Source organism: Terrapene carolina, unplaced genomic scaffold (genome assembly GCF_002925995.2).
Source record: "Terrapene carolina triunguis isolate 2854851 unplaced genomic scaffold, T_m_triunguis-2.0 Scaffold85, whole genome shotgun sequence".
Taxonomy (NCBI): domain Eukaryota; kingdom Metazoa; phylum Chordata; order Testudines; family Emydidae; genus Terrapene; species Terrapene triunguis.
This window is the reverse complement of record NW_020664436.1, coordinates 542,514-557,684: the sequence shown is the minus strand read 5'-3', so window position 1 is coordinate 557,684 and position 15,171 is coordinate 542,514. Positions and strand designations below refer to the sequence as shown.

At 43.1% G+C, this 15,171-nt stretch overlaps 1 protein-coding gene across 1 annotated transcript in view; it reads right to left on the bottom strand.

The window, feature by feature from the left end:
• Positions 1 to 15,171, bottom strand: part of ALK (ALK receptor tyrosine kinase) — a 561,137-nt gene that overhangs the window by 114,908 nt on the left and 431,058 nt on the right. The window contains exon 9 of the mRNA XM_026649582.2: positions 19 to 188. Coding sequence (XP_026505367.1) covers positions 19 to 188 — 170 coding nt within the window. The remainder of the gene's footprint in view (positions 1 to 18; positions 189 to 15,171) is intronic.

Below are 15,171 nucleotides of genomic sequence, written 5' to 3'. Positions count from 1 at the left end.
AAGAGGAGAGGCTCCCACCTGTCTGACACGTCAGGAAGAGATAAAACCATCCACTGCCAGACTCCCAAACCTTCACTGTTAGTGAAGTGCCAGAACGTCCTGCTCTGTTCCTTCCCCGTTTTGTTCTCGATAAGGACCAGGGAAATATTTCCAAACAAGAAGCCGTGGATGAGCCATGACATTCGGAGCTACAAGGAAGAGAACATATAAGGAAGCAAGTAAGATACTTTAGTTATCCATAAATAAACTAAATCCCCAATTCTTCTCATTCAGTTCCTTCTTTCCCTCCCTCCAAATCCTCAATCCTTTTTCCCTGATGTTCTTCTCCTTCTCTCGGCATAGGGGTAGCCGCCAAATATTTGAGGCAGTATTGTTGTGCAGAAGTATTTGGTGCAATATGCTGGTAAAGACACAAAAAGTTAATGGAAAATTTGTGGGCCTGATTCTCATTTATACTAAGGCCCCCTGTACACCACTCTGGTAGTGCAAAGGGGTCTAAAAAGTGGGTTCACATGTAATTTATACCCATTTTAAGGTCCCTTTACAGTGCATGTATAAATGACGATAGTTTAAATGAAAGTCAGGCCCTTTATACCCATCTATATATCTCAGAATACATGGGTACTTGGTGCAGGATTCTTACATTCAGGTAAGTATTCAGGTGTTTTATATTCAGTTAAAAAAATAGAGCTCAGTAATTCTCAAACCACATTTGGCTCTTTACATGGTTATTTCTCTTCTCTCTCCCAGTCTGGCTCTTTATCCCATGTTTTGGCTTATGAACTATGGTAAAATTTAGTGGTTCAACTGGAGCCTAGGGGTGAAAGCCTGGCCCCACCAAAGTCAATTGCAAAACTCCCATTCACTTTCAGAATTTCACCACATCATCGGCTGGTGACGGGACACTAAATGGGGAGGGCTCTGAATTACTACAGAGAATTATTTCCCAGGTGTCTGGCTGGTGGGTCTTGTCCACATGCCCAGGGTCTAACTGATTGCCATAGTTGGGATTGGGAAGGAATTTTCCCTCCAGGTCAGTTTGGCAGAGACCCTGAGAGTTTTTCCCCTTCCTCTGCAGCATAGGCCATGGGTCATTTGCAGGTTTAAATTGGTGTAAATGGTGGAGTCTCTGTAATTTGAAGTCTTTAAACCACGATTTGAGGACATCAGTAACTCAGCCATGGCATGGGTCAGGGGTCTATTACAGGAGTGGGTGGGTGAGGTTCTGTAGCCTGCAATGTGCAGAAGGTCAGACTAGATGATCATAGAATAATAGGACTGGAAGGGACCTCAAGAGGTCACCTAAGTCCAGTCTGCTGCACTCATGGCAGGACTAAGTATTATCTAGACCATCCCTGACAGGTGTTTGTCTAACCTGCTCTTGAAAATCTCCAATGATGGAGATTCCACAACCTCCCTAAGCAATTTATTCCAGTGCTTAAACACCCTGACAGTCAGGAAGTTTTTCCTAATGTCCAACCTAAACCTCCCTTGTTATAATTTAAGTCCATTGCTTCTTGTCCTATCCTCAGAAAAGGTTAAGGAGAACAACTTTTCTTCCTTCTCTTTGTAACAACCTTGTATGTACTAAAAAATTGTTATGTCCCCGCTCTGTCTTCTCTTCTTCAGACTAAACAAACCCAATTTTTTTCAATCTTCCCTCATAGGTCGTGTTTTCTAGACCTTTCATAATTTTTGTTGTTTTTCTCTGGACTTTCTCCAATTTGTCCACATCTTTCCTGAAATGTGGCACCCAGAACTGGACACAATACTCCAGTTGAGGCCACATCAGAGTAGAGTGGAAGAATTACTTCTCGTGTTTTGCATACAACACTCCTGCTAATACATCCCAGCATGATATTTACTTTTCTTGCAACAGTCTTACATTGGTGACTCAAATTTAGCTTGTGATCCACTATGAACCCCCAGATCCCTTTCTGCAGTACTCCTTCCTAGGAAGTCAGTTCCCATTTTGTATGTGCACAACTGATTGTTCCTTCTTAAGTGGAGTACTTTGCATTTGTCCTTACTGAATTTCATTCTATTTACTTCACACTATTTCTCCAGTTTGTCCAGAACATTTTGAATTTTAATCCTATCCTCCAAAACACTTGCAACCCCTCCCAGCTTGGTATCATCTGCAAACTTTGTAAGTTTACTTTCTATGCCATTATCTAAATCATTGATGAAGATATTGAACAGAACCGGACCCAGAACTGATCCCTGTGGGACCCTACTCGATATGCCCTTCCAGCATGACTGTGAACCACTGATAACTACTCTCTGGGAACAGTTTTCCAATCAGTTATGCACCCACCTTATAGTAACTCCATTTAGGTTGTATTTCCCTAGCTTGTTTCTGAGAAGGTCATGCGAGAGAGTATCAAAAGCCTTACTAAAGTCAAGATATACCACATCTACTGCTTCCCCCTTATCTATAAGGCTTGTTACCCTGTCAAAGAAAGTTATTAGGATGGTTTGACTTGATTTGTTCTTGACAAATCCATGCTGACTGTTACTTATCACCTTATTATCTTCTAAGTGTTTGTAAATTGATTGCTTAATTATTTGCTCCATCTTGCTGGGTACAGAAATTAAGCTGACTGGTCTGTAATTCTCTGGGTCGTCCTTATTCCCCTTTTTATAGATTGACGCTATATTTTCCCTTTTCCAATCCGCTAGAATCTGCTGTCTTCCATGACTTTTCAAAGATAATCGCTAATGGCTCAGATGTCTCCTCAGTCAACTCCTTGAGTATTCTAGGATGCATTTCATCAGGCCCTGGTGACTTGAAGACATCTAACTTGTCTAAGTAATTTTTAACTTAGTCTTTCCCTATTTTAGACTCTGGTCCTACCTTATTTTCACTGGCATTCACTATGTTAGATGACCAATCACTACTAACCTTTTTGGTGAAAACCAAAACAAAAAAGTCATTTAGCACTTCTGCCATTTCCACATTTTCTGTTATTGTTTTCCCCCCTCATTGAGTAATGGGTCTACCTTGTCCTTGGTCCTTCCTTTTGCTTCTAATGTATTTGTAGAATGTTTTCTGGTTACCTTTTATGTCTTGAGCTAGTTTGCGCCTTGGCCTTGCTAATTTTGTCCCTACATAGGTGTGCTATATGTTTATATTCATCCTTTGTAATTTGACCTAGTTTCCACTTTTTGTAGGACTCTTTTTTTTGAGTTTTAAGATCATTGAAGATCACCTGAGTAAGCCAGAGTGGTCTCTTGCCAGACTTCCTATCTTTCCTACACAGTGGGATAGTTTTCTCTTCTGCCCTTAATCATGATGGTCCCTTCTGACCTTAGTCTCTGAGTCTATATATATGGAAACCTCCAGTACCTCATATATGCCATTGGAGCAGTGCCTTTTAAAAACAAAAACAAAAAAACCCCCGACAGATAAGTTTAAAACATGGACCGTTTTCATATCACTTCTATGTTCAGTGCACATATACTTTATTATAAAAGGACGACTTTAATACTTGTGTGATCCATAACTTTTAAGGCTCACTCTCCCTTTAGACATGATCTAATAGATACAAGTTAAAACTGACAGCTTTTTCAGTGATGAACTCTCTTATATTCAGGCAGCAGCAGAAACAAGTGCAGAATGACTGCAATAAGAGGGTGTCGCTAGCAATTACATGCTCATCCCCTAGATATTCCTTTCAAAAATTAGTTTTTCCCTCCTTCTCTTCAGGTTTTTATAGACTTTCCAATTATGATCCAGTGATATTTGGCTTTTTATTAATTAAAGTACTGTATGGAGCATAGTCTCAAGCATTTTTGTTAGATCTAATGTAACAAAGTCCCTTAGTGGCTCTTTATCTCTGTATATAAAATTACTTCCTGGCATTTTCTCATTTTAGGACTCATTTTCTCTCATTGTCAGGAATGAAATATAAACCTTTGCAATTTGGTCTGGTCTCAAAATCTCTAACATGAACATTGCTGTCTAATTTTCTTTGAAATAACCCCCTCAAACTCTTTGCTTATAAAGAGCTTAATAAGAAAAAAAATACCGCATGCAGGGGCTGGATTTATGCAGCCATCACAATAATCGGCAAATGTGAGGTTGCCCAAGGAATGAGTTTACTGAGGCTACGTTAATGATGGATTTCTGGACACAAGAGAGCGTTCACAGCACTGAGTCCTGATTCAACTCTCATAAAAAAAAACCTTCATAATTTTGTAATGCTTCAAATCCAGCACATAACCTAACCAGGAAGGTTAGGTAATTGCACTTATATTTTTATATGGTAATACTATTTGCTGTCTTGATAATACGCATTTTCTCCATTATATATTTAGCTAGGTTACAGAATTAGAAAGGCTAGCAGTTATCATGCTTCAGGGAAAAAGCTAGTCAGTAGTTTTTTTACCCCTCCCCATGACATAACACTGTACAATTAGCTAAGATGGGGTGTACATGTGTGTATTGTGAAAGCATCTTTGCCTGAGGCATCAAGTCTATGCAGAGGACAGATTTGGACATGGGGAGGATGAAGTGGTGATGCTGATGATGCTGAACTGAACCTCTGGCCACAGTCCCAGAGCATCAGGTATTTCACTGCTCATCACCCACAAGGGACCATGAGATCATCTACATTTCACCCAGTTACCCCAATAACTTTGTCAAGTATCACAGGGGTAGCCGTGTTAGTCTGGATCTGTAAAAAGCAAGAGAGAGTCCTGTGGCACCTTTAAGACTAACAGATGTATTGGAGCATAAGCTTTTGTGGTGAATACCCACTTCGTCAGACGCATGTGACATGTGTCTGACGAAGTGGGTATTCACCCACGAAAGCTTATGCTCCAATACATCTGTTAGTCTTAAAGGTGCCACAGGACTCAATAATTTTGTGTTTGGCTTCAAAATTAACACCTCATTTAAATGAATGGGGGCAGCTCATTTCTTTTACAGCTACCATTTCAGGCCACTTGTCTCCACGGTTAGGAAGAGAACCACACTGAGAAGACTTCTGTTTGCAACTGTAAGGACCAAAGCCCCAAGGCCCTGTTCTTCTTTCATGCCAATTTTATACCAGTGCCAAACCCTGGACTTCACTAGAGATGCTCCTGATTTATACTAATGTAAGTAAAAGGAGAGTCTGTCCCTTATTTATTTTATTTTATTTTATTTAAATTAAAATGTTATTGTGCCCAAACACTGTCAGAGAAGTACAGGCATGGCATTCCATGGACTGCTGACTCAGTCTGACCCTGGGTACAGGAAAGGCCCCGTAGAACGCTGGGGCCATTTCTGCGCTCGGATCAGTAGAATCCATGACATAAAATTATGGATCCTACAGCAATAGGAGGAGCAGCCTACCAATGGCCTCATAGCTGCCAGTCTGCTGCTGCTATCACTGAAGGGAAGGAGAGGGGTAGAAGGTCAAATAAGTAGTTTCTCCTTTGGGTCAGAGTTCAAGGCCAGAACAGAGCACCAGATCATCCAGTCTGACCTGTATATCACAGGTCACCACTACCACCTAGCAGCTGCACACTAAACCAACAACCAAAATTAGACCAATGTATTACAGCCCACAGGAAGCTAGACTGTTGTCTGCAACAGGCAGAGAATAGAAGGGACTGAGATGCACCAGTGCCCAAGGCCCCCCACAATGGCAGGGAAATGAAAGTGAAATATACCCAGATAATCCTAGCAAGTAATCTGCACACTCATGCCGCAGAGTAAGACAAACCCACCCTCTCCTCCCCCCGTGCCCCATCTCCCACACGCAAGGTCACTGCCAATCTGATTTGGGGGAAAATTCCTTCTTGATCCCACATACAGTGATCAGTTAGACCCCGTGCATCCATCTCAGGGGAAGTTGTGGCTATCTCCTATTCTGTGATGATTCCAATGGGATGGTGTCACAAAGTGATCTGAGCCATGGGTATAAGCCAGTGGCAGCACACCACCAGGCTAGATTATTAATTATTATTCATAGTTTGTACTATAGTAATGCCCAGAGGTACAGTCAAGATCAGGAACTCATTGTTGTACAGTGTGTAGGACAAAGTAGCAAGAACAGAGTCCCTGGCCCCAGAGAGTTCACAACTTAGATATATGACAAGATGTGATACGTGGATTAAACTAGAGCTGGGCGAAATATTTTGGATGAATAGTCTATTCACCCAAAAATGCAGTTTTGGGTTGGCCAAAGCTATTCACGAATTTGTGTCAAGTTTACCAATTACTTTTGACCAAACAGAAAATGTAAAATGTTTCAATAATATTGAAAATATTTTTTTCTAAATGAAACCAAATGTTTTTTTAGACATAACAAAATGTTTCAACTCAGATTTTTTTTTACTCTTCTATTCGCTTAAATTTTGAAAAATGTCATTTTCATTCAACTCAAAACAATTTTTAATTTTTTTTAAATGCCAGTGAACCAAAAGGGATGCGGTGTTTTTATAGTCATATTGGTTGCAGGATATTAAGGGGACAAGGTGGGTGAGGTAATATCTTTTATTGGACCAACTTCTGTTGGTGAGAAAGACAAGCTTTTGAACTCACACTGAGCTCTTCTTCAGGTGTGGGAAACCAGTGAACCAACGTATCCATTATTTGCCCAGTTCCAGGTGAAACAGACAAATGGGGATGAAGGGAGGAGTATGAAGACAAGGTAGCATAAATCAAACATCTCTTTGCAATAGGATGCAGTGGTTTCCAGCTTGCCACCTGCCCAGACAGTTTTAGCTCTCTAGAGCAAGGCAGGATGTAACACCTCCTGGTGTGGTGGTTGTACTGTTGCTGGAGGTCTAATGCCTGTTTCAGGGAGGGATGCTGCAGGAGAGAGAAGCTTTATGTTGGTGTGCTGTTGAAGGAACCCTGCTGCCTGCCATTCCATTGAAATACAATCATCTCTCTTCTGCTGCATCTTAGTGTCAGGTGAAATGATCCTGCTGCTGTGAAGTACTTAACATTCCTTCAGGTGATTATAAACAGCAGATTATTATACTACTAAATTGTAATGATAGTTTTCCTCTTGCAGCCTATTGGACTGGAGTTTGCGGTGATGTAAACCACTTCCTTCTTGGCTCATCAGAAGTAAAACTTCTGTGTTGATATTTTTGCATATTAAATTAAAGAGGTGAATTTGAAACTGAATTGATCAACCTTTCCTGCAAGCCAATGATTTTAATCTATAATGGGAAAAAGAGTACATCTTTGTGATGCAAAGACCAGTTCCTCTGCAAAATACCTTGAGACTTCAAACATGGACTAGAGAAGCCACTTCATTGTGCCATTCTGACTACAACAGTTTCAGGCTGATACACAAGGTCTTGAGTGGCCCAATACACTACCACAGGAGTCTTCTAGCCTCTGCATTCTCTGGAGACCAGCCAGGCAACAAGAGTCTGTAGAATCTGAATTGATGACAGAGAGCGCCTTTGGCTATAGCAAAACTGAAAGCTGAAGCAGTCAGTGAATTGGAATGGATGCACATGTCAGCTATTTGAAGGAAAGGAGTAGTTGGAATCAGATGTGAGAGGAACTCGTTGGTGAAGTGCAGACTGTAATGGACTGGCTCTGAATGAATCGACTGGCATGGTGCTCAAATGGGAAACTTTGGCTGTGATTTTTATGGTTTCTAAGCTTCACAGCAGGATATTCCAGGTACTTTCACACCTGCTGAAATGAAAGGGAGCAGATGATCAGAGGGATGCCCTAGTTAAGACTTCTGAATGAGGCTGGCAATTATTTTATGGAGTAAGGCATCAATAATGGCAGATGGGGCTCCATGTGTGATGAGTCCTGGCTATAGAATGGTGGCACATTTTGAAAGAGCTAAAGCTGTGCTCTTGGTGGCATATCCCTGCATTATTCATCAAATGGCTCCCTGTGTCCTGGACTGGCAGTAAAATATTCTGAAGCCAGAAACACCATTAAGGAATTAATTAACCATCTCCGGTCGACGTTGGCTCATTGGTGTCTTGTATTCTGGATTTTGGAGCCCTGATTTAGATGCAGATTAGCTGCTCATATGCAACCTCACTGACTCAGTAAATGGAAAGCCCTGAAATGATTAGGGGGAATTAAAAGAACACGTCTCTAGTTAAAATTAGTATATTGAGGCAAAACTTAGATAACAGCGATAACTATTTTGCATTGCAGACAACAGGCCACCAGGCAAAAGGATGCCATCAGCTATTCCACAAGTTTCATTAGAGACAAGGGGGACCTTCAAAATGGTCAAGGTAGACACTCATTTCACCTGAGCAATTGCACAAGATTTATTCCTGTTGATAACAACACGTCCTGGGTGATTACGTAGGAAGACAAAAAGAAACACTGACGGTAGGTTTTGTAAAACCAGATGGTTAATCAGTCTAGGCCAGTGGCTCTCAAACTTTTTTACTTGTGACCCCTTTCACATAACAAGCTTCTGAGTGTGACCCCTCCCCCCCCATAAATATATAAAAAAGTGTTTTTAATTTAACACCATTTTAAATGCTGGAGGCAAAGCGGGATTTGGGGTGGAGGTTGACAGCGCGCAACCCCCCAAGTAATAACCTCCCGACCCGCAGTTTGAGAACCCCTGGTCTAGGCCAACCAGGAATTACTTATCACGAGGCATGTACAATGCATTAGCTTCTTAAATGCAGAAGAAACAAATATATTGAGAGTCACTTGAGTCCTCACCAAGACTGTGTCCGCTTACATCTGCGAGACTCTGGTACAAACTACTTGCCAAACAAACTTCTGGAAGACCATGAGAGACAATGCTACATGCTCACAGCCCCGGGCTGCTAAAGGGAAGATGACTCAATGGCAATCTGGAGTGTTGCAGCCCCTTTTTCTATTCTAACCTGCAATGGCCTTCACTGCCAGCATTATGGCTCCACCAGTCAGGGAGGTAAGGCCTGGCATCAGCAAAGAACGGGAGAAAAGAGGGATATATAAAGATAGCTAGCAACAAAATTCCAGAAGACTGGAAAAGGGCAAATATAGTGCCCATCTATAAAAAGGGAAATAAAAACAACCCAGGAAACTACAGACCAGTTAGTTTAACTTCTGTGCCAGGGAAGATAATGGAGCAAGTAATTAAGGAAATCATCTGCAAACACTTGGAAGGTGGTAAGGTGATAGGGAATAGCCAGCATGGATTTGTAAAGAACAAATCGTGTCAAACCAATCTGATAGCTTTCTTTGATAGGATAACGAGTCCTGTGGATAAGGGAGAAGCTATGGATGTGGTATACCTAGACTTCAGTAAGGCATTTGATACAGTCTCGCATGATATTCTTATCGATAAACTAGGCAAATACAATTTAGATGAAGCTACTATAAGGTGGGTGCATAACTGGCTGGATAACCATACTCAGAGAGTTGTTATTAATGGTTCACAATCCTGCTGGAAAGGCATAACAAGTGGGGTTCCGGAGGGATCTGTTTTGGGACCGGCTCTGTTCAATATCTTCATTAACGACTTAGATATTGGCATAGAAAGTACGCTTATTAAGTTTGCAGATGATACCAAACTGGGAGGGATTGCAACTGCTTTGGAGGACAGGGTCAAAATTCAAAATGATCTGGACACATTGGAGAAATGATCTGAGGTAAACAGGATGAAGTTTAATAAAGACAAATGCAAAGTGCTCCACTTAGGAAGGAAAAATCAGTTTCACACATACAGAATGGGAAGAGACTGTCTAGGAAGGAGTACGGCAGAAAGGGATCTAGGGGTTATAGTGGACCACAAGCTAAACATGAGTCAACAGTGTGATGCTGTTGCAAAAAAAGCAAAACGTGATTCTGGGATGTATTAACAGGTGTGTTGTGAGCAAGACACGAGAAGTCATTCTTCCGCTCTACTCAGTGCTGGTTAGGCCTCAACTGGAGTATTGTGTCCAGTTCTGGGCACCGCAATTCAAGAAAGATGTGGAGAAATTGGAGAGGGTCCAGAGAAGAGCAACAAGAATGATTAAAGGTCTTGAGAACATGACCTATGAAGGAAGGCTGAAAGAATTGCGTTTGTTTAGTTTGAAAAAGAGAAGACTGAGAGGGGACATGATAGCAGTTTTCAGGTATCTAAAAGGGTGTCATAAGGAGGAGGGAGAAAACTTGTTCACCTTAGTCTCTAAGGATAGAACAAGAAGCAATGGGCTTAAACTGCAGCAAGGGAGGTTTAGGTTGGACATTAGGAAAAAGTTCCTAACTGTCAGGGTGGTTAAACACTGGAATAAATTGCCTAGGGAGGTTGTCGAATCTCCATCTCTGGAGATATTTAAAAGTAGGTTAGATAAATGTCTATCAGGGATGGTCTAGACAGTATTTGGTCCTACTGATGACCTCTCGAGGTCCCTTCCAGTCCTAGAATCTATGAATCTATGAAAAGTAGCTCAAAGGCAGACAGAAAGGAATCTACCTATACCTCCCCTTGGAACTGCAGGAGTTTAATCCCATTGGATGACACCCCCTCTAACCTCAGCCCCAAGTACATGCTAGAGGTTGACATATTGTGAAAAAGCAGCATGACTTTGACAGTTGCTGGCAGGGTTTTTCGCTGCCTACAATGTTTCATGCAGGTATCCTTGAACGTTAGCTATCCTGCACAAATCAATTGCCGATTCTTGCATTTCAACTCTGTGTTGCCATGGCTCTTCTTTTGTGGGCAGGGAACCGTGAAAGTTGCCTTCAGATGTTAATGCACTAGCTCACTAACTGGAAACTAGGTATTAAGGAAGCTCAGAAGAAATTTTATCATGCTCAGGGTGGAGTGGATTTACTGAAGCAAAAATTGAAGCTACAGGCTGAACACATTTAACACAACTATAGATGAGTATAATCCCATGTGGGGGAGACAGCTCTATAAAATCTGAGCAATTTTTGTGCATGAATGTGAAGCATTTTAGAAGCATCACATTGCTAGCTTTGGCAATGGCGACACTTTTTTGCATACTAGAAATGGAACATATAGAAGGAAGCACATTTCAAGCTATGAGCTTCAGAAAGATAACTTTTCTATAGTTATCTATAGATAACTATTTGGCTCTCAGCACAAATTGTGCTGGGCCTCTTGTGAGTATCATGCAAGTATCATGAAATTCCTGGAATGTCCTGCTTCTGGTCAGGCCAGCGACTGTGTGAGAATAGTTTCTTTTGCAAAATGTTGGCACTTCTGCTTTCAGTCGTTGGTTGGATGTGCAAGCAAAGGGGGTCACGGAAATGACAAAATGATAATCCATCTGCTTTGATTGTTCAGTTCTAGTGAGGTTGAGTGGGTTTCTCCCCCCCCCATTTTATCTGGATCATCATCATTATTTAAAATCCTCCTCAACTTTCATCATTTCATCTCCATGTTCTGGCTTCATAATGGGCAAAAATGAAAGCACAAGTTGCATTTGTCCTTGAGAGAGAGAAAGTGGTCTCATTTCACTGAAAACCAAAATCAACAGGGGAAACAATTCCTCTACCAGATCAGAGGGCACCCATCTTGTCCTTCGGAAATCCCAGAGATACTGGAGATCACCAATGAAACAGGGAACCAGGCAGAGATGGAAGCAACAAAAGGAAAATGAAGAGTGTATTCACCACTTCCAGGTATTTAAAAATAACACCTAAAAATCAGAAAGGACTTGGGCAATGTTCTGCAAAATTAAACACATTAAAGGAAAGCCAGCAGTGCTGGAGACATCTCCATGTAGCATTTTTCACACTCAAATATTCGGAGTCAGTGTTATTAACACATGTCCTAGCTTATTTAAAACTCCAGGAGCAAGGGAGAAAGAGAGAAATGCACTATTGGTGCTTCCAATACAGCTGCTCTGGCAAATTCAGTAGGACCTCCCATTATTTATTTACATATCAAAGAAACATGTTGAAAATGAATTTAGTGCTGGTGAAAGGAGCTGGATCAATGGCCCTGGAGGATGGAGCCTTCTTTGTATCCATGGAAGAGGGGGAAAATCAGCACAAACTTCTTCACCAATGTGCCACAGTTCTTCTCTGGACAGACCACGTTTGGGTGTAAGAGGGAAGTTCAGACTTTCTAAAATAAGTTTGATTAACTCTGGCACCTAAAATTACCTAATCTTGGCTTCCAGCTTCTACCTCCAGGGGAGGTGCCAAAACAGCCTCAGAAAAGGGTTCTCACTACTTTACAGACATGACCACAAAGTATGAAGCATATTGTGGGAATCTGTTCTCACTGTCCCCCAGCACAATTTTGCTACTTCAAAGGTTTGGCTCAAAATCAAATGAACAACTAAACTAGTGGGTGCTTATCTGAAGAGAATGGCCCCACTTAGTCAGCCTTAGCTTCCTGTAAGAGAAAGTCAGGTCTCTTTATGGGACTGGAATAAGTTTTTCATACTGCACAGTACTATAGGGCTTGGCTACACTTACAAGTTAAAGCGCATTAAAGCAGCCCAGTGCGCTCTAACTCACAACGCATCCACATTGGCAAGGCACGTAGAGCGCTCTGACTCCGCCGCTAGAGTGCTCCTGGTACTCCACCTCAGCGAGTGGAATAACATGTGATGCGCCCCCGCTGGAGCGCCGTGGCGCCAGTGTGGACGCCCTGGTCTGTTAATGCGCTCTGATCCGCCTCCAGAAGTGTCCCACAATGTCTGTTCTAGCCACTCTGGTCATCACTTTGAACTCTACTGCCCTGCCCTCAGGTGACCAACTGCCAGACCCGCCCCTTAAATTCTCTGGGAATTTTGAAAATCCCCTTCCTGTTTGCTTAGCCAGGCGTGGAGTGCTCTCACCGAATTTTTCCAGGTGACCATGCCTCCACGCAGCAGGCGATCCCCAGTATGGAGCAGTGGCGAGTTGCTGGACCTCATCAGTGTTTGGGAGGAGGAAGCTGTCCAGTCCCAGCTGCGCTCCAGCCATAGAAATTACAATACTTTCAGGCAGATATCAAGGGACATGATGGAAAGGGACCATGATTGAGATGCACTGCAGTGCAGGGTTAAAGTGAAGGAGCTGCGGAATGCCTATCGCAAAGCCCGCGAGGCAAACAGCCGCTCTGGTGTTGCCCCCGTAACCTGCCATTTCTACAAAGAGCTGGATGCGATACTTGGGGGTGACCCCACCTCCACTCCGAGTACCACCATGGACACTTCAGAGCCCAGTTCAACAAGGCAGGAGGAGGAGGAGGAAAAATGGGAGTGAGGGTGCTGAGGAGAACGAAGACACCCTGGAATCCCTAGATGCATGCAGCCCAGGAGCTGTTTTCAAGCCAGGAGGAAGGTAGCCAGTTACTGCGGCCAGTGCTTGGGGAAGGACAAACACCAGAGGAGGTTCCCGGTAAGCGGCTTTTATTTCAGGAAGGAAGTTATTCGGTGCGCGCTCTTGGGGCAAGGAGGGTTAGGGCTGCATGCATGCCTAGATGCGGAATAGGGCGTTGATGTGCTCTCTCACATCGCGGTAATCGGCCTCAGTGATCTCTTCAAAGGTCTCATCCAGAACTTGGGCAATGCGCTTGCACAAGTGTGGGGTTCCATGGGGAACCACGTCGGGGTCACCATTTGTGGGGGGCGGATAAAGCACACGACCAATGTGGTTGCAAGCTGAACCAAGCTGACTCTTTATTACAAGCTTTCTCTTATAGTCTTTCTTGCTGAACTCTGAATCCTGTTTATTACAAGCTTTCTTTTATAGTCTTTCTTAACATTACATAACACAATTAGGCTATAATTACACATCTACCGATTGGACAAGAAGGAGAATCATGTGTTCATCACATGTATAGCCCCACACCGATTGGTTCAGATGTTCCTTACATAAGGCCATGTCTTATATAACCACCAGGGGGCCTTACATAAGGCCTCATCTTATATAACCACCAGGGGGCCTTACATAAGGCCTCATCCTATATAACCACCAGGGGGCCTTACATAAGGCCTCATCTTATATAACCACCAGGGGGGCTTACATAAGGCCATGATTTATTACCTTGCAAGTGTCCCATCGTGACCCTTACCCTCTCATGGAACTTTACATCCCCACACCTCCCCCCTTTTTCTTAAATAAGGAAGTACAGTATTATCAGGTGTCTAGGCTGTGACAAACAATAAGTGCAGGTCCGGTGTCACTACTGGATAAGCCTCGGGCGCAAATTCCCTATCTATATGGGCTTCCCTAATAAGTCCGTGCCAACGCCTTACGGGATCCGGGGGGCCCGAGCCGCCCGGGATATTGTTCGAAGCATGTCGCAGGGTGGACTAGGATCAACTTCGGGTGCACTGGGGATGAGTGGTATGATAGTGTCCTCACCCCCAAAGAACTCACGGGCTCCCACCAACAACACACAAGGCGACTCCTCTTTTGCAGACAAAGCAGAGCCCATTTTATGGAATGCAGCCGCTCACCTGTGAGCTCACGAACGTCTCTCTCGGACGACCAGGAGCAGGTATCCTCCGGTACCTCCTGCCGCGGCTGTCATCGAATGCAGCCGCTCACCTGTGAGCTCACGAACGTCTCTCTCGGACGACCAGGAGCCGGTATCCTCCGGTACCTCCTGCCGCGACTGTCATCGAATGCAGCCGCTCACCTGTGAGCTCACGAACGTCTCTCTCAGACGACCAGGAGCCGGTATTCTCCGGTACCTCCTGCCGCGGCTGCCACCTCCGCCTTTTCTCACCGAACGCTTCAGTCGGCTGTGTTTGCATACGTGATAGGAGAATTTGGACAGTCTGCAATTGTAAAACTTGATCATTATGAAAACACATTTTCTATTTTATGAGTTTAACTTTGTCCTTTAAAACCTTGAATTTGGGATTATTGTTCACTTTCTTCCTCTTGTGATTTATGATGTTCACCAACTACTGCATGCATCCTCACTTTTTTCAGTTTCTGTGGCTGCAGATGTTTTTATATATTTCATTCTTTTTGTTCTGGTGTAAGGTTCTTCTGCATGTTTACGTTTTGTTTCTTTATATGTGTTTGTTTTTCTTCTTCATTATGATTACCATTTCCATTTATTTCCACCCGAGCTGTATTATTCCTCTCATGCTTTTTCTTCTTCTTCTTCCTTTCTGCATTATTGCTTTTGGAAGTTTCCTCATTTTCATCTTCAGTACCTTCCTTTTCTTTCTTAGGCTTTAATCGGCTGCCTCGATGTCCAAGCCGAATCACGTCGGGGTCACCATTTGTGGGGTTCCATGGGGAACCACGTCGGGGTCACCATTTGTGGGGGG